At 33.8% G+C, this 20,913-nt stretch overlaps 1 protein-coding gene across 5 annotated transcripts; it reads right to left on the minus strand.

The window, feature by feature from the left end:
- Window positions 1-7,775: 7,775 nt before the first annotated feature.
- LOC109187337 lies at window positions 7,776-13,062 on the minus strand. 5 transcript variants are annotated; one of them, XR_002055266.1, is made up of 12 exons: window positions 12,806-13,062; window positions 11,892-12,036; window positions 11,532-11,653; window positions 11,397-11,436; window positions 11,170-11,225; window positions 10,827-11,003; window positions 10,031-10,151; window positions 9,238-9,771; window positions 8,951-9,092; window positions 8,700-8,765; window positions 8,546-8,631; window positions 7,776-8,080 (listed from the first exon to the last, which is right to left on the minus strand). XR_002055266.1 is itself a non-coding variant. In XM_019337523.1 (7 exons), exons 4-7 carry the CDS (start codon window positions 9,032-9,034, stop codon window positions 8,008-8,010), a joined length of 309 nt encoding a protein of 102 aa, XP_019193068.1. In that variant the 5' UTR covers window positions 9,035-9,092; window positions 9,238-9,771; window positions 10,031-10,151; window positions 10,827-11,041; the 3' UTR covers window positions 7,776-8,007. The 5 variants fall into 5 exon arrangements, 1 of the variants encoding a protein (XP_019193068.1); XR_002055268.1 differs by lacking the exon at window positions 12,806-13,062 and having other exon boundaries at window positions 9,238-9,450; window positions 11,892-12,037; XR_002055265.1 differs by lacking the exon at window positions 12,806-13,062 and having other exon boundaries at window positions 11,892-12,037.
- Between the last annotated feature and the right edge of the window lie 7,851 nt (window positions 13,063-20,913).

Below are 20,913 nucleotides of genomic sequence, written 5' to 3' on the forward strand. Positions count from 1 at the left end.
GGATGATAATAAAGTCGTAGTTTAATAGTACAAGTCTATTCCTAAATAAAAATCAATGGATACGAACCATTGACATGAATAATAATGCCTATTCATTGCGACGAGACAGAGAGCAGTTAAGTTCTATATCGTAATTACACTTAAATCATACTCCGTAATTATGTATTAAGCTTATGATGATACTTAAACCCAACCCCTTTGTAATAGGTATTGGTAGTAATATAAATTAGGGATGTCAATTTAGCCCGAATCCGATGGGCCAATCCGAAAAAAATAGAAACCGACAGGACTATGGTCCGAACGGGCTAGCCCGATAAAACACATTAGCCCGACAAGCTCGAAACCGATTAGCCCGATGCCCGATAGGACTAGCCCGAAATTAAAAGGGCTAGCTCAACAATCTGAACTATTGAAAACTATTCTTTATTATAGAAGTGATGTGAAACCTAACATATATGAAATAAATATTATACTTTAAAATAAATAAATATATATATATATATATATATATATATATATATATATATATATATATATATATATAATTTAAATTAAAACTTAAATTTTTAGTTTTATAAAATTTAAATTAACTTTAATCTAATATTTTGACTAAAAATTGATGATGACAGAATTTTTCGTCCCCGCTAAATTATCCGCGGGAACGTAGATAGGGACTATTTTTAATTTTTCGTTGAGGACGGAGATGGGGAGTATACTTCCCGCCCCGCCCCATTCCGTCCCGCCCCGCCCGTTGTCATCCCTACTCTAAATATGGGTACTCACTTTCAGTTTCTAATTCTAGTTCAGATGGTTCAACCCGCCCGATTAGCCCGACAACCTGAAGTTTAGGGTTAGGGCCAAACCGAACTCGAGAATAAAATATTAATAAACTGATTAGCCCGACAACCCGACAGGGCTAGCCCGAAACCGAGTGAGCTGGCCCGATTGACGTCCCTAATATAAATACTCCATTTATGAATGAGGAAAAGAAGAATCAACTTTTAACTCTCAAAACAACATGAGAGAGTCGTGTTGCTCTTGTGCAAATAAAAGAAAGAATGATAAACTTTTAGTTAGGAGTAGCAAGAAGGCAATAATAATAATACTCTGATGGTTTAATCCTATTGTTTGCATTCTTCCTTACTCTTCTCCGTCCACTCTCTTAACTCTTCTCCACCAACTTAACCACAACTAACTCATTTTAATTTGTGACACTAAGGGAGTACGTGTTTGGTAAATAACTATTAGCTGATAGTTATTAGTTATTAGTAGATTGAGTTAGTAGATTTGACTAGTTAATTATTGACTGATTATAAAAAGATGTTTGGTAAATTAGTTGTTAATTGATAGCTGATTACATGCAAAATTATTTTCTCAAAAAGTTTATTGAAAAAACTGTTTTGAGAAATTTTTTGAATTTTAATTTCTTGAAGTAATTAGCTGTTACAAAAAGCTAATTAATCAAACACTTATATTTATTGTTTAATCGAGTCAAATAACTAATAATTGTCAAATAAGTCAAAATTGACTAAGAGCATCCACACCAAAGAAGATTTCACGGTACACAAGAAAATTTAATCTACATGAAAGAGAGAGAGTGTAGGTGAGAGAATTTTGAGCTCCTTTACAAATGTTGGGGAGAATGCAGAATTTGTGGGGCCTACTCAATTTATGCCACTGGTGACAGCCATGCGTGGCTGTCACCAATGCGCCCAGAGGGCGCGCTCTCGGCGCGCCTGACAACCATAAATATTCACTTTTTTTTCTTTTTTAAATTCTGTTTTGAGATTTTTTTTTTCACTTCCCTCCCATCTTCTCTTTCCTAATCACTCTTACATTATCCCTCAATTCTCCCCAACTAGTGTAGATACTCTAAAAGAAACAGCACTGTTTTGATACCTAGACTAAAATACATTGTGGACCACGGTCTACAGTAAAATTTGACGACATTGAGGCATTGGGCTAACTAAGCCTATTTGCGTGTCTAACTTCATTTAAAAAGTTAATATTATCAAAATTATATTCTTATTAATAAAATACGGAGTATTATATATTTTTTTTCAATTTAAAATGAATTTAACTTTTTAATTGTAATTAAGTTTAATTTCAATTGTTTCGAGAAAAAAAAGTGGAGTCTCAATAATAATGACAAGTTTGTTAAAGTTAATGTACTATCCACGTAAAATAAGGAAATCATTTAACAACTAAATTAAGCATGTAGGGTATAAAAAGATCTGATTGAAATAAAGAAATATACTCCACACTTGTCTTGATGCATCACATATGAAATCTGAGTTAAGAGGTAGATATGATTAGAAAGATAATGAAGTTTAGTTGCAAATTAAACAAAATTTATGTTGCACTATATCCACATTCCTACGGTACAAGTATTCATGCTCAAATGCTCCAAGGATATGATGCATGTCGAATTGCCTGCATTCAATTAATATAAAGTGAAGTTCATAAATTTTTATGCATCCACAGATTTCACTTGGTTGGAACTATATGCATGAGTAGTCATGCAACATATGCATAGTTGGAAATTGTCAATAAAAATAAGTCTGGTTTGAAGACTTATAAAAAAAATATTTTTTTCATCCAAATTTATGTGTATGGTTCAATTACAAAATGTAACTAAAGTTATTTTTAATTTAATTTTTCATAATATTATGTTTAGTATATAAAAGTTATATATTTATAAAGTACATTACAATTATTATTTGATACAAAAAATTAAATTAAAAAATAACTAAAAAATATTTAAAAAATAAATATAAATAAATATATAATGTTCATTAATTAACATACGTTCATGGGCTAAACTATTATGATAATCTTTATTTTGTGACCACCCATTTAAAATGGTAACAGATGATCACCTAAAAAAATGTTAAAATATTTATGATCTACGACTTTTATTTATTTACCTAAAATTATTTACATAAATATCTATAAAATCGTTTTTGGATATTTTTTATTATATTTTATTCTTTTTTCAAAAGGTTGAATCCTCAACTCCAATGGTCATCACATTCCGGCCCAACGGAGCATTTAATTGAGAGGATATAAATTACCGAGACTCAATAGCTCAGCAAACAGTGTCATATGTCGGTGCGCAGAAGGGAGCTGCCTGCCACTGTCAAGGTTCAAACCTTGATCTCTTCTCTCAAATACTGTATACGGAACCAGTACGTGAGCTAAATCCGTGTAGATAATTTTAATTTTTCTTAGAGTCTCTAACCTAGCTAAATGTATATTTTCTAGAAAACATATTTACAAAGGTATAAAATAATAGATAAATGACACGTATATTGAACTTTGATCTTTTAATATTATACTTGTCAAAATTTTACTAAGGTCAGTTTTTTAATCAATAATTTTAAAATCATTTATAAAAAAAAAAAAAGTAAATTAAATAATATAAATATTGAACTTACACTGTACTGCGCGAACAAAGATTATTAAAGAATAATCTGGGGTGTGATTGAGTGGAAATGACTCCTCTATTCTTAATCAAATGTCAAGGATTTGATACTTAGTTTTGGATATAGAGCAGTATTAAATCTCCAAATCAGCTATCCCACCTAACATAAGTGTCTACAATTCAGTGAAGGGTTTAGTGTGTCCGGTGAAACCCTTGGTATACCAAAAAAAAAAAAAAAAAAAGATTATTAAAGAATAATTAAAAATTTTGAATTTAAGTCATGAAGATTTTTAAAGTTCTGAAAGCCGAGAGCACAAGAGTTTTTATATTTTCAAAGTTTCAAGTTCTCAATTCCATTTTTGCTTCAAATTTTCAAATTGTATTATTGATTATTTTCTTTACTTAGGCTCTGTTCAGAAACACAAAAAATATTTTTCTGTAAATATAATTTTTGGAAAACGAATTATTTTCAGTAAAATATTTTCATTTTATGGTATTTGACAGGAAGAAAAAAATTTGTCTTTTTTTTTTAAAAAAATTTGGTTGAAAGCTAAAAAATTGTATTTTTTTTTTCAATTTGATACATCTTTTAATACATGAACATAAATTTACTACAAAATTATTTCTTATAAAATATTAATTATTTTAATGATAGTAATTATTATTTATATAAAAATAAAATTTTCAATAGTTATAAAAATTAATAATAATAATAAGATGTAAATAAATAACTTTTTACGTGTAACATATTATAATATAAATAAATACATAAGTTGGTAAATATAATAATTCTAAACTAAAGAAATTAAATTTTATTTTATGTTAGCTAGATCGGATCAAGATTTTTTATTGTTTGATTAGGCTTGACCATACTTATATTTAATCAAGAATTGATAACTATAATAGTTACGGGTCAAGATGTTTACGAAGTATTATTTGGTTAGGTTTGGCCAATCAATATTTTAATTCGTTATTGATAAATGTAATAAGTCTAAACTAAAAAAATTGATAAGTTTTTTTTTTGAATACTATTAATTCTATTATAATGCAGTATTTGTTCGTAACTATTTTCTCAACCTACTGAAACACAGATAGTTAATAGCGTCTCCACTTATGCTCGAACTCACAATCTCCTATGTAGGAGTTAAATTGACAAGTTTTTTCTAATGGCTTAACATATATCTGTAGACTTGAATTTGCATATTCCAGTGGGCCCCAACTCAAGATTAAACTCAAGACTTGCATCATGTATGTAAGCACTGCTGGACTAGTCGATATATGTGCAATATTCATTTTAAGAATTGGGCCCCCAATTTGTGGAGGCCCTGTGTGCTTAATTGCCCTGACCCAACATGGTCAAAGCTAATTTTTGCATTGACATGTGTATATTGTGGTATCACTGGTATGTATCTATTATGGACGGTTTGGTTGAATCTAGACGCAATTCAATTACAATATAATTTTTTGGTCACTCGTATTACCGTGTTTGATTGAAGAGAATTGTAATTCATTATACTCCCTATATAAATTGCAATTCAATAGGGAAAGAAAAGGGAGGGGAAAAGGAAGAAAAAAGACTTTTTAAACCTCGATTATATTAGTATTATTACTACACAATGACATTTTAGTCTTTATATCACTCTTTTCGTTCTCATACTTAATAATTCTATTACTCCATACCAAACAGGGTAATTTGAATTCCAACTTTATGTACACCTTATTGTTTTTCCACCGAATTACAATTCTTTTTCTCCCTAATTCTTTTCTTCCAACCAAACGCTCTGTTAGTTATAAATGGCATGGCATTTACAAGACTGAAGCCGTGGGTTAAATGGTACAAAATATTTTTTTAGCTTGGTCTTAGGTGAAAAATGGGGTTAAATCTTAGTACTACTAACTCATTTACAATGTAGGGCTCAAACATGTAATTTTCTATTTAGAAGAGTCATAGTCATGCCGCTTGACCACAAGGTCTTTGGCAATACATGATAATTTATTTCTAGTGAATATTTACTTTTTTGTTTGGGTACATATTGTTCCTTCTTTGAGTGCATGATTTATTTTCTACTGAATATTACTTTTTTCTTTGGACACATTATTTTCCTTAGTTAGGTGCATATTCTTCCTTCTTTGAGTGTATATTATTCATTCTTTGGTTGCACATTGTTCCTTCTTCGAGTGCATGGTTTATTTATTTATTTTTTTTGAAGGGAAAACTCGGAATAGATTAATGCAAAAAGAGCTGAATAGATTAGTGCATGGTTTATCTTCTAGTGAATATTTACCTTTTTTTTTTTTTGCATATTATTTCTTCTTTGACTGCATATTTTTCCTTCTTTGGTTGCATATTGTTCCTTCTTCAAGTGCATAGTTTATCTTCGATCTAGTTAATATTTACTTTTTTCTTTAATTAGGTGCATTATTTTATTTTGTTGGGTGCATATTGTTCTTTCTTTGGGTGCATATTATTCATTCTTTCAGTGCATATTGTTCCTTCTTTGGGTACATATTTTAAGGTGCCTAGAATTTAGCCTAAGAATGCATACATTTTAATCATAAATGTATGACTTTGTTGTCTTAGGTGCATACCTTCGAAATTACAGGTAAATAATTTTTCACCTTTAAGTGAATAATATTAAAAGAGATCGAGATATGCATGAAGCCTGAGTTTAAAGAACAAGTAACTAATTAAACTACATAAACATTTAGTAACTTATATATACATTTCATTTTTATATATAAGTTACTGCTACATATGTATATACATACATATATAGAAAAGAAGGTGGGGAGAGGGAGGAACTGCCCCCTCTGGATCTGCCCCTATATATATATGCATACATGTTCATCACATCCATCTATTACTGCTTCACATTATACTCCGTATTATATTGCATATTACATATATGCATGTCAAATATATATATATATATATCTGCTGAAACTCCCATCCTCACAATTTAATCACTTCACAAACTTTTCAACAATTTCTGTTAACACGCATATATGATATATGCCCTTGTCTTGGAAATTGAAATAGCTACACCGTTTATATATGTCAGTTTAGTTACTGCCAGCGAGCGTGTTTCTTGTGAATTCTTTATTTATTAATGGTGGCATATTAAAATTTTATTTTTTGTATGAATAGTTAAAACAGGTCCCGTACGTATACGTAGGTTAAAAGTTGATGTCTATTTTAATTTGTTTAAGAAGTCTAGTCCATTTGAGACTCCAAGTTCGACAAGTCTTATATATGGAGGTCCCATTAATTTTAAGTTGTCCTCATTCTAACAAGTATTGCATTAACAAAATGACATAGCAGGCTAGCTAATTTTTTTTTTTTTTTTAAATAATGATCTAGTTTGAAAACTTGCTACTATAGCAAGTTTGTAGAGACAAAAGGCTGTCTCTTCCGGTTGCTGTGGTAGCTTTTTGTACTTTATTTTTTAAATTATTTTTTACGTTTTTGATTTTTTATTTGTTTTGTTTTAATGTGACGTGGGAGTGAGATTGTTTTTTAAAGTGGAAAAAACAGTATGTACCCAAACAAACATTGCAAGATAAAGAGATAAAAGGGAGAAGAAAACTTCTCTAAAGAAATTGATGCTAAATCTTGGAATTCAAGTGTTGAATACAAGCTTGAAATATGATAAAGAACTTAAATCTACACCTAATCTAACACTAAAATATGAATGGAAAGAGTAGAAAATAGTTTGGGTTCGAATGGGGTTCAAAATCGAGTAAAAATGAGTGAAAAATCAGTTAAAAAGGAGTAGAGGCGGGGGGATCTACGCGTCGAGCGTAATTCTCGATGCATCAAGCATTTACAGACTGCAAAACGCGACCTCACTGCCCAGACTCGACGCGTCGAGTACCTCTCTGAAACATAACTTTGACTTGTAGGCTTATTTTGACCCATTTTTCCTTTGGAAATAGGCTTCGATGTCTTCATGAGAGTTGTAGCCCTTCGAGTCTTCTTTCAAATGGTGCAAAAATCACTTCATTTCACTAGTACAAAAACAGTCATTCGCGTCCAAAGTAGCTGGGACGCAGATGGCGGGGACGCTGATTGTATATACAATCAGCGTCCAAAGCTACTTTGGACGCGAAAAACGATTAATCGCGTCCAAAGTTGAAGAACTTTGGACGCGATTAATCTCATTACAGTGTTGACCACTGACTTTGCGCGTCCAAAGTTGGTCAACTTTGGACGCGCAAAGTCTGTAAATCGCGTCTAAAGTTCTTCGACTTTGGACGCGATTAATCATCTTCTTTTAAAAAAAAATACTATACGCGTCCCAAGTTTCTGAACTTTGGACGCCTATATTAAAAAAAAATTAAAAAAAAAATATTTTTTTTTATAAAACTACCAATATTTTCCTGTACATCCCAGCATAACTACCAAATAATATATTTCAACATTAATCAATTTAAGATGTATACTACACACCAATCTAAAATTTCAATTCTAATAACATTTTACTACAAATTCTAAATGTTAACAATTAAAATAAACTACTTAAGATGTAATCAATCTCCAATTTTTATTCATACTAAAGCACACCTGCTTGCATTTGTGTACATTATATATCTTCAAGTGTTGCCCCCAATTTGGTAATCCTTGAATCCATGTCCCGCTTCTGCTCATACTCCAATCTGGGAATTGATATATTATTACTCCGTACGTAATATGTATTGCATTACAGTAACAAATCAGTATGTCAAAGCTGCAAACTCTCCAAGTGTTCTTAAGATGATAGGTTCAAACTATCCCCCATCCCCATAGATTATGCATGAAGAGAGAAAGAGGACAAACTGCAATATAACTGGTTAAACACTTAATCATTAAGTAAAGTTATACCTCTTAAATAATTAACTTCTACTAATTCACGTAAATAACTATCATCAATGTACACATGAATGACTAAGAATAATGTAGAAAAGAACATTGCTACCCAATGATCTAAGACCCTATGAACTTTCGAATTTTAAGACAATCGGTTCCGAAAATGCTAATTACCATTAAAGCAAAAACTACTAGCAAGTAAAAATTCCTATAGACAATCAGTTCCGAAAATGCTAATTCACATGATCATAACATCAAAAGAGAGAAATATAAACCTTTCTCTCCCTAAACGGCGGGCAAGTTCGTCAGCTAGAGCCTGGCCAGGTGGATCCCCATCAGTTGCAAGTATTATACGAGATGCCTATTAAAAATAAAATAAAAAAATCAGAGAACCAAAACCTTCTGGTTGCAGCATTATATTGTGCAAACCTGGACTTGTTTTGCCGCATTGTTAAGATCATCGTCCAATGATATAGCAAGAGGCTCCATCTTAATCTGTAAATAAACAGAAAGAATGCCACAATTTATTCCAAGTTGAATAACAAATTAGAAAAGATACCAAAAAAAGAAGATATTTTGCTAAAATAAGATGCAGGCAGACAATTGCTTTTGCAACTTTTACATTATATAGGGTATCAACACATTGCTTGCACATTTAATTGCTCAAATTAACTAACAACCTCTGCGAAATCGATCTGAGTCAATTGGTCCTCATAGTATCTGTGCAAGTAGTAGATTGTAAACACTAAATATTGAGAACCCATATACCCAATTACGAAAACTAGCTTCTTCCATTGCAAGCTTATCCATCTCACCCTCAACCTGCAATAAAAGAGTAGGCATTTACTAAAGAATAACTTTTACATGGGTATATACAAGATTTAAAGTTACTCAAGCAGACCCCTTATCATGTATATGCAAGTATTAGGTACCTGGGGAATTATGAGAGATCGAGTAGAAAAGTTACCTGAACAGTTGCTACAGCCTCCACACCACCAGCTGCTCCTAGAAGGTGACCAATCATAGATTTTGTTGAGTTCACTCGTAACTACAAGTGCTTGGTACTCCTTGAGATCCCCAGCTGGTGTCGATGTTGCCTGTGCATTTATATAGTTCACATCTTCCCTAGATACCCCGGACTGAGCTAAGGCCTTCTCTATACATAGGATAATACCAGTGTCTGCTTGCATAAAATGGCAAATTCAAGTATGTGTCAAATCTGTAGCTAAATTGGACTTAAGACTACTTTATCGATAAACAGAAGTAGTCTTAAGTCCAATCAAGCTACAAGGCATACACTTCAACTAAAATAACACAAATAATAGGACTGCCGTTTAAGGGTTTCTTATATTGAAGTATATATCCAGATGAAACTCTCATGTTTGCCCCAGAAATGAATTATTAAAGCTCATAATGATTGCATGAGAAAAAGGCACATATCTTTGCACAAACAATTGTTTGTATACAGCTGCATGCATATATCATAGCTAAGTTTGTATACCTGTAAGACATTTAATCATTTTAATCTAATTAGCAACTTCATACAATAATAATAATAATAATAATAATAATAATAATAATAATAATAATAATATTTCATTGATTAACTGAATTATATAAAGTCTGAGGCAAACATTTTCTTTTAACACCAAAAAGGTTCTTGTTTGAGCTTCAGGTAAGTCTAGTCATGGACTTCATATTTCTCATTGCTAAACACTTTCTTTTTTCATGTACTGAGAAAGAAAACACACAGACATTACCTCTGCCAAAGGAGAACTGCTTGTTTCAGTGTTGACATATAAAGAAAGTAACTTGATCTTCATGACACCATAAATGTACAATAGAAAGTGTGTAACTTCTCTGTGCTCCACAGCAACATACCTGAAAACAAATTATAATCTTATTCTCAATATAAAAGCACCAAAATAAATAGGAAAGCGCGCTTCTAGTATAATATATTATTGAGAAATTGATTGTCACTACTATAACTAAGACTAAATCCTGATTGAATGTGTGAGCATATGCGAATCTGGAATTTAGTTGTACAGCTCGCTGGAAATTTCTAAGAGCAATTTCATGGTCTTAGCAATTTCCTAAAATCAGTTTCTGTACATATAGCAACTAATTTTGAAGAGCTTAGCTTAGCTCTTTAATAAATTGAAGTGGGTGGATCCATGCAAGCAAGAAGGAACCCATCTTTTTGGGTATAGATAAATTACTATCCATTTCTATACAAATGTCATCATATAAATGTCAATAAGCAAAAATGCTTGTCCTAATAAAAAGCCAGCTCACTGAACATTATACCATGATTCAAGCACTGAAAATCACCTCTCAGAGAACTCAAGCAGAAACACTGTTGCATACTCTCATTAAACCTTGCATACTACAAGTATCTTATGTATTGAGCCCAATTGGTCACTCATTCTTATAATGTCCAATAGTGGCATGTTTTGAGTACTCATTAAATTTGTTTTGCATTAAAGGCAGCATATAGTGAGTTAACTCTTCTATACTTCTATTTAACAATGAGATGTGACAGCAAGGTTACATTACCTCTTCAGCAAAAAGCTCTTCCAGTACCTCATTTATTTGACGATCCTCTGCAACCATAGCCAATGCAATGCTCACAAGCTCATTTGACAAAACATAATCACTTATTTTCGACATGGTCAACAGATTTTTAGTCCTCGAGTCCAGAATTTCACTGATTATAACCGATTTGTCTGAAGCCTGTTGCATTTCAAAAACAGATCACAAAGTCAGATTGTTGAAAGAAAGATCCCTGTAGTAGATGAGAATTGAATATTAGTGAATTGAATATTAGTGCTTAAGATTCAAAAACAGATCCCAAAGATCTTTTGAGACTTGTTGATGGCAGCTCATATGAAATTATTACCTTCTTTACCAAGCAAGAATAGAATGAAGAGAGCCAACCATCTTCAGCACCAAGGCCTGTAAAAAGGAAAGAAAAATATATTTAAAAAAGAAAGATTAAATACATTTGTATATTTGTTGTCCAATGTATAGAAAATAGTTTCAGGATTTGCAATTCCATTCAGTCAGGAAAAAGCACCTATAAAAATTTGGAGAATCAATAACCAAATAACAAATTAAGCCGCACACCTCGTAACACAAAGGATCAGCTTTGATGGCAGCTTTGTACCTGCATAAGTCATAGAAACAGTTATGAGTTATATAAAGATGAGTTACTAACTTATGGCCAATTTAAGACCCCAACTTGCAAATCTATTAGCTAACCTTTGAAAAAAGAACGATGATAATCATTGACTAATCAAGTGCATTATACATTAGCTTTGTGGATTGTCTGGTCTCAAGTCACCAGAAGATCAATCATAGAAAGAATTCAAAGAAAACATAACCTGCACTTTCATCTTTTATATTAGAAAAAGTTTTAGTCATACATACCAAGAACTATAATAATAACTAACTGTTGGAAAGAAACATCAAACTCTGAAGTCGAGTTAAATTCTTTCAGAATATTAAGATAGAAAGCTATTAGCTCTAGTAACATTAAGAAATTAGATACAACTAGTATGCGCAACATCTATTAATTCGTGAAGAATTGCCTACTTGTAATAAATAGCATACTCTCATTACCTTTAAGAAAGGAAATGTTTAATATAACAGAAACAGATCATATGGTTGCTGACGTTTTAGACTGTTGAAGTTGTTTCTCTAATGCATGTCTTTTAGAGAGTAATAAGCTCCGAGACTGTTTTGTCTTTACACTCTCATAGACCAACTGCATATATATTTAGAGAAGACTAGAAGGGGTTAGCAACTCTAAAGCTATCATCTCACTTCACTATTTCAGCACCTCAAATGATGGGGGTTCCCAAATAAAACCACATTTAAAGAAAATTGGAAGATTAGAAAGAGAATTAAGAAACACATTTAAAATAAATAAATAAAACCACACACGAAACACAAGAGGGGAGTTATGGGGAATACTTTGGTGTTGGAAACACTTATTTCATACAAAATTTCATCTTCAAGTTGCAAGATATGATCCTCCAAGAGAGAAACTGGTTTCTCAAGCATAAAGCTCGCTACTATGTCATTCCCTAGAAAATTGCAAATACAAAATAAAACCCACAGCAACCTAAATCTCCCTTCCCAACTAGAACTGAACTGCACACAGTTAATGACTATAAGTTCTTACTCAATCTTACTAGCAATCCATGAATCTAATTACGAATTTTATGATTCCTGAACTTCTATGAACAAGGTTGTTTATGATTCATTGTAGCAGGTTTAAGCATTGCCCCAAGTACAATCTATGAATCAACATGATCCACCACATAATTAACTTGAATATTGGGAAAAGATTTTAAATTAAAATGACAATCATACAAAGTAGACAAGTACAAAAATTGGTGGGATGTTAAGCCTAGTGTACCCCAGATGCACCATTCGATCACACTCTCACTTTATTCTTGACATTCTAAGCCCTATGAAACTTGGTATGCATCACAAAAAAAAAAAAAAAAAAAAAAAAAAAAAACACTAACCTGCAGTGCGAGGAGCGGCGGGGACGGCGGCTGGGTCCGGAGCGGCGGAGACGTCGGCGTGAAGCAACGGTCGAAGTGAAGCAGTGACTTTGCGACAGCGATCGACGACGGCAGCGGGGGCGTCGACGGGAAGATGGAGAGCGGTGGCAGAGGGGGCATCGGCGTCGAAGATGAAGGAGGATGGAGATCGAAGTCGACGGTGAAGGAGGATGGAGATCGAAGGAGGATGAAGACGGCGGGGACGATGGTGCGGGTTGATCTGCTGCTCTAGGGCTTATTTTGATTTAAAAAAAATAACACGCGTCCAAAATACTGAGTTTTGGACGCGTATAATACGAGGGTTTTAATATTGGCGTCCAAAGTACAGAGCTTTGGACGCCAATACTGTTTTAAAATAAATAAAATAACAAATTTTTTTTTTTTTTTTTGAAAGGAAAGGATATCATTAAAATCAAGAGATTAAGTGTTCAATACAAGAAGGAATAGTAGAAAACCAATTAAAATGATCAGTATGAGAACTAGCAGCTCTAGCCAACACATGAGCAAGCTTATTCACTGATCGATTAACATAATGAATAGACACTGATTCAAAGTGCCTTTTTAGAGACCGGCAATACTTGAGAACGCAACCTGTATAAGAATAGTCCGGTGAATCATTTTCGAAAAACTTACACACCATCTGACAATCTGATTTGAGCACAATGTTGCGCCAGCCATGTTCAAGAGTCCAGGAAAGAGCTTCTTTAACAGCAAAGGCCTCCGCAAGATGGGGATCATTGAGGCAACGAATTGGACCGCTCCTCGCAGCAACAAAACCACCATTGCTATTTCGACATACAATGCCATAAAACCCATCGGTGCCACCTTGCGGGAGAGCAGCATCAACTTCAACCACTAATGTCGAAGGAGGGATGTTTTCTGCCACATGTGAAGATTCATGCACATTCCGAGTTTGGGTGTTGTGGATATGTCCCAATCCATGTGATCTTGTAGTTAATTGGGTTTGCCATTCAATAAAGCAGCTTGTAGCCATTCGAATAATTTCCTCTACTGGCCACATCTTTCTACTCCAAACCCATTCATTTCTTCTCTTCCAAATACACCAACAAGTGGCAATGCAACGCAACAATTTATTATGATCAGATTGCTTAAAAAGTTCCGAAAGCCAAGCTTCAAAACTCAAGTCAGAATGCAGATCTGTAGAATCCAAGATACCACCCCATGCACCAGTAACTTGAGAACATTCCAAAAAAAGATGATTTAATGATTCTGGACATGCATGACAAATAGGACACAGAGTGTCAATATTCATACCTCTATTGGAAAGAGACACCAACGTAGGGAGAATACATCTTGCACAGCGCCAAATGAAATTAGCAAACTTGGGAGGAATTTTCAAACGCCATAACTCCTTCCAAGCCGTGAAAGGAGTATTAAGATTGTGATTATTTTCATTCAGCAAACGGTACCCTCCACGAACTGAGTAAACACCCCTTATGTCGCCACGCCAGCACCACATATCAGCATTCTCAAGTGAAACTGGAATAGATAGAATCAAATCTGCATCTCGTTGAATGAACATTTCTCTGACCATAGCAGTGTTCCAGTCAGAGGTGACAGGATCGATCAAAGCTTCTACTTTCTTATCAGCATCAGAACTCACCACCTCCGTATGAACAAAGGGGTCATTCTTATCAGGAAGCCACGGTTGATGCCAAATATTTGTTGTTCGACCATCTCCTATCCTCCGGAAACAGCCATTCTTAAGGAGAGGTTGGCCTGCTAAAATTGATCTCCAGCAATAACTCGGGTTCGCACCAATATCTGCATCAAGGAGTGATTTGCCAGTAAAATATCGGGCTTTATATAAACGAGCGACAACAGATGTGGGATTACTCAACAATCGCCAGCCTTGTTTGGCTAAAAGCGCCACATTAAATTTATGCAAATTCTTGAAGCCAAGACCTCCTTCTGACTTAGCCATGGACATACGATTCCATGATAGCCAATGCACACCACCCCCACCATTCTGTTTAGAAAGCCACCAATACTTATTCATCATACGCTCAAGGTGCTCGCAAAAGGTAACTGGAAGATAGTATAAACTCATAGTGTACGTAGGAAGTGCTTGTGCTACACTTTTGAGTAATACTTCTTTGCCAGCTCTAGATAAAATCTTCTTACACCAGCCCCCTAGACGATGTTTCATTTTTGCCTCAATAAACGAAAACACTGCTTTACGATTTCTTCCAATGCCTAATGGAAGACCTAAGTACTTCCCAATAGTATCATTTGTGCTCACACCGAAAACAATGGCTACTGCATGTTTCATAGGAGGCTCCACATTTCGACTAAACACAATGCATGACTTATTAAAATTTACACTCTGACCAGATATTTTTTCATAAGTATGCAAGCAATCTTTAATCACCATAGCCTCATGCACAGTTGATTTAAAAAACAACAGGCTATCATCTGCGAAGAACAGATGGGAAATACCTGGGGCACCTCGCGCAACAATACAAGGTGAAGTCCGGCCATCCCGTACAGCTTTTGACAGAAGATGCGACAATCCCTCAGCACAAAGAATGAAAAGGTAAGGAGAGAGTGGATCACCTTGCCTCAAGCCTCTTGTCGGGGTAATAAGGTCAGTGAGAGTACCATTCATCGCCACCTTGTATCGCACGGTAGAGACACATACCATAATGAGATCAATCCAGTTCCGGTCAAAACCCATACGTTCCATAATAGCCTCAAAGAATCGCCACTCCATTTTATCATAAGCTTTGGCCATGTCTAGCTTCAACGCACACCAGCCATTCCTCCCATGTCTCCTGCGATTTAAATAATGAATGACTTCTGAGGCAATAAGAACATTATCGGTTATAAGTCGTCCTGGAATAAAAGCACTTTGTGAATCGGAGATCACTTTTTCCAGAACATTTTTTAACCGATTAGCAACCATCTTAGCAAGGATCTTATAAGTAACATTGCATAGCGCTATGGGTCGTAAATCGCCCATATTGATCGGGATTGCCTTCTTCGGGATTAATGCGATGTATGCATCATTCATTCCAGTTGGCATTGTTTTCGAATTCAGACAATCCAGAATAAATTCGGAGACATCGGTGCCAATGTCATTCCAAAAATGTTGAAAGAAGGCCGGATTAAAACCGTCTGGGCCTGGGGATTTATCGGGCGCCATTGAAAATACCGCCTCCTTAACTTCCTCAAGAGTGAACGGTAGCAATAAACTACACTTTAGGAGTCCAAAGTTCTAACTTTGGACGCGAATTATTCAATTTTATTGATGTTTTTTGTACTAGTGTTTGGATATTCCAAGGCCGATATATGGTCCAATTACCAAATAGTGGTCAGTTTTGAGCGAAATTTGTAAGTTTGGAACTTCAACATCAAGGATGATTTTGACCATTATGGCTTCCTTTTTAGGCTTTAATGTCTGAATATGAGTTGTAACCCTTTGAGTTTTCTTTTCAATGGGACAAGAATCACGTAATTTGAATATTTGTAGCTCGAGATATGGTCCAAAGACTATGACATCGACGTGCAGGTCGAGAATCGCAATGCATTGATCTTTTTCTTCTATTTTGCTTTGGTTTGCCCAAATGACCAATAAGACAATTGAATACACCACTCTTAGGCTTCCTTGGAAGTGTTTTGTCCATCCTCTTAGCTTCTCCTTGGCTCCCATGGACTCTAAATGTATCCATAATGCTCCACTTGACTCCAATATCCACCAAAGTGCATGAAACTACTCATTTTTGCTTCCAAAGCTTTTCAAACCAAACTCCTTGCAAAATAACACAATTTAGTCTTAACCTCATGAAATTTGGAATGATCTATATGCAAAATAGCTTAGTGAAAATGGTGAAAAATATAGACAAATAAACACTTATCATCATCCATGACAGGTATGCATGCCAATTTTCCATAGTTACCCACTACTATCATACAATACGTGTATCATACGTACTATATATCATTTACCCAAAATAAGGTCGAGAACTAGAACATTTCTAATTTGAACTTTTAATGAATATATGATTCATGGTTTGATTCCAATTCTAAACCGTCAATTCACAGTTCCATGTTTCAAAAATTAAAGATCTAGAACATTTCTAATTTGAACTTTTAATTTTTATTTTTTATTATATAAAAAAAACATTTTAGCTTTCTAATTTCTATTTTTTTGAAATAATCTAATAAGTTCACTTTTCTTGAGTTTTTATTTATTTATTTATTTTAAAACAACTTTAAAATCAAACACTTAGAATTTTAAATTAAACAAAAAAAAAATAAAATTGAACATTTGGTTATGGATGGTGAAAATATAATGTCAGTCGGGTGACGGATGTAGCCCTACCCAACCCACCTCGGCTCCGATCCATTGTAATCCCAAAGATTAGATCATCCCCATCGACAGTGATCTCTTAGCTACCAGAACACTGAAAATGTTGGCTCGGGGCTCGCTATTGCCCATGACTACAACGGAACCATGAGGTCCAACCTCTATGGCACCCAACGAGTAGTGGATTTCATTGACAAATATTTGGTGATTTGCTCGATGGCATCCTTGGCGCACCTATTCCCGAGTTCAAACCACGACGATACAAAGTAGAATTTTGTGGCTTGCCTCGGCTAAAAAAAAAAAAAAGAAACACGCTGAGGATACGCCTCGGTCGGCCTGTCCGTCCCCATCGGAAAAAAAATCAAATAAAAATAAAAAAATAAAGAAAAATAATAATAATTTATTAAAAATTATTTTATTATAAAAATAGATTTTAAAAAATTAAAATTATTATTAGTTCCTAGCTGACTTTTCGCTTGTAGCTTGCGGGCAGGAGCTTGTGACGAAATATTTGATAAGTTCAACATTTTATTACTCCTTAGTTAACTCCGTTGCGCTTGCAGCTCATGAGTAAAGGGGGGTGATGACAGAATAATTGGACAGGGCACCAAACCCTACCTGATGCTCTTGGTCTAACCCGTCAAGGCATGAAGGCAATCAAACAAAGAGTCGTGGAATGGTTGCAAAAGCCCATGCACTTATTAGAGCACCGCCTTACACTTATATGGAGGGGAGCACTCTAATCACTTAGGAAGCCTGAATACTTATTAAGTATATCCGTTTTACTTATTAGGGGCCGTCGTGTCATTATTGTAACTGTTATACTCAATAACCACTGTATGATATAATAGTGGAGCCCCGGTGACAATGGGGGACACACTCTAAAGGCATGTTTGTTCATGGATAGTGTTTTTTAAAGAAAAATGTTTTCTTTAAATTTGCAGAAAATTATATTTTTCTTTGTTTGGTTCATGAAAAACATTTTTTATTAGAAAATATTTTCTATAATCTCCCTTGATATTTTATTTTCCATAATAAATGTTTTTCGCAAACCAAATGAGACCTAATTCTTATATTCAGAGCAATACAATTCTTGAAATTATTTCTTTCAAAATATATGCCAGTAGCTTATTTACTGTCACAGCGTCACTAACAATCCCCAATAAATCAATAATCAATGGGATTATCTTTTTAAATTTACAAAAAAAAAAAAAAAAAAAAAGATTTTTTTTCTTAAATTTTTTTTTTTAAAAAAAAAGATTTTTTTTTAAAGAGAGAGAAAGAGAGACAATAGGGTCCTGTCTGGCTCCTCCCACGTGGTGCTCTCCTTTTCTGTACGGAGTGTTAAGAATTTCTTGGGATCCCAAAAGTAAGATTAAAGACAATTATGGAGAACGACATTGACTTGTTTATTAGGTGAGAATCTTTTATTGCTCTGCTTCCTAACTTGCTTCCCCTCCTAACCATATTTCCTGCTGGATTTCACATGCATCACTCTCTCCTTCATCCTCCTTTTTTTTTTTTTTTAAACTAATAATCACACTATACAAAAACAACATCCAACTTGTATCAAATATCGCATGTATGTACGAAATAATTTCATTTATAACAGGTGTTACGCCTAATTGTTTTAATTTAAACTTGACCAACAAAAAAGGATTAAGAAAGAAACGTGAGGTTCAAGTAATGTAATGGTGAAATAGGGGTACGTGGTGTTTGTTTGATGCATGTGATGAAGATAAGAGATGGGAATATAGTATAAGTTAAAGAAAGCTTTAATTTGGTTGGCAAAACAAAGATTATGTTAATAATAATATAATATAATATTATATTATAGTGTTGTGTAGTGTATATTTTAATACCCAGGGTGAGGTCAATTAAGCTTTTTGCGTGACAGAGCTACCCCTCCTGTACTTAACATGCTGCCTGCTGCCTCGCTTGCCTTTCAACTTTTCCTCTAATCATCATCATTCTCATCCACAATATAATGTATATATAACCTAAAAAAATCTTGTGCGGGTACGAGAATTATATTTCATCTATTCTAGAACGATCTTTTGTGGGTACGAGAATCATGCCGCTCCACCCCTTGTGGAGGTGATGAAGCATTGCTTGTTATTGGTTGGATAGTTATATATTACATTCTATATAATATTCCGAGTGTTTGACAATTAGCTGATAGTTGATAGCTAAGTGTGTTAATTGTTAGTATTATCGAATTATAGAAATGTGTTTGGTAAATTAAGTTTTAATCTTCACTAATTAAATGTAAAATGGACATACATAAGTATATTTGTTTATATACTTTTAACTATTAAATTACTTTTTACAATGTATTATTCATTATTTTAAGTATTAGTTTTTGTTTAAGAAAATGCAATACGCTGATTTCAAAAAGCTACTCTAAATAACTTTTTTCATTTTTAACTTATTGACATCAATAAGTCAAATTAAAATGATGATTACCAAACACTAGTAAGCTATTATCCAAACTCTCTCAATGTAAAAAATAAAATAAAAATAAAAAAACTGAATGATTAACCAGTTTGGTTGGAGTGAGTGATCGATGGAAAAATCAATCTACCCAACACTTTGTTCCTTAATTTGACCGGCCTGGTACGAATGGGGATTAGTTCGAGTATGGTACTTAAAGGTGTCTCCTACATTTTGGACCTGCTTAGGACACCTCATGGCCTCATTAAAAAAAAAAAAAATTGAATGATTGGTTTAAGTTTGATTTAACTTGTAAATGCAAACCTTGAATAAAAATAGTTTAATTTGGATATTAATGGGAAGCAAGCTAATTAGCTAGAGGATAGGAAGAACATTTGAGGGAAGGAGAGAGAGAGAGAGAGAGAGAGAGAGAGAGAGAGAGAGAGAGAGAGAGAGAGAGAGAGAGAGATAGGATCCATGTGGGAGTAGATTAGGGACAAATTAAAGCAATAAGAGAAGAATAGGAGTGTTTTGGGGTAGACCTTGGAAGCACACTCCACATGGGGGAGGAGAAAAGACATGATTCTAACTCCCCTCCCTCCCTCCTTTTGCTTCACAGCTCATCCCCTTCTACATTTCCTCCTCCACCATATATATCCACATGGGGAGGAAATTTTGTTGCTATCATATTTTATCAAAGAAAAAAAATGTTTTGATTATTACAAATATATAGTTGAATAGAAAATAAAAAGATATAATTACTTTCGAAATTGTCTTATATGTTCTTTTTAGACATGACAATACTGAATTCAGTAACATGAAACATTTTTCTTTCATATATATAATGTGATAATAATGTACAAACTCATAAATTCATGCACTTTCAAACTTAGTTAACTTAAATTCCGTTATTTAAGTTGAATTAAAAAAAAAAAAAACTAATCTATATATGGAATATACTGTAATATATAAGGCTTCTATATAAATTTCTTTTTAAAATTTCCTTGATATAATTATATTGAAAAATTGATGAAAGGAAGGGGACGTGAAATAGGGACGGAGAGATTATTCGTAAATAGAGACTAAAGCAAAAGGTAAAGGTCACATCGGCACGTGGTGGCTGATGTCACCAATTAATATACAATTACAAATGGGGTCTTTGTCTTTCCAGTGATGAGAGAGAGAGAGAGACTCTGAGTTCTCTTTCCCCTATTTCCCTCCCTCCCCAACAGCTGTTGCTAGCTGTACCATTCCCCTCCCCATGTGACTTCTCTCTCCCTCAATCCAAATTTCTAATAATATTTGA

This window comes from Ipomoea nil, unplaced genomic scaffold, assembly GCF_001879475.1.
Source record: "Ipomoea nil cultivar Tokyo-kokei standard unplaced genomic scaffold, Asagao_1.1 scaffold1421, whole genome shotgun sequence".
NCBI lineage: Eukaryota > Viridiplantae > Streptophyta > Magnoliopsida > Solanales > Convolvulaceae > Ipomoea > Ipomoea nil.

Coding starts and splice junctions, on each gene's coding strand:
- LOC109187337 (XM_019337523.1), bottom strand. CDS start 9,034: ATGGGTTCTCAATATTTAGTGTTTACAATCTACTACTTGCACAGATAC. Junction 8,766..8,950: donor CTCAGATCGATTTCGCAGAG/GTTGTTAGTTAA, acceptor GTTTATTTACAG/ATTAAGATGGAGCCTCTTGC. Junction 8,632..8,699: donor ATGCGGCAAAACAAGTCCAG/GTTTGCACAATA, acceptor TATTTTTAATAG/GCATCTCGTATAATACTTGC.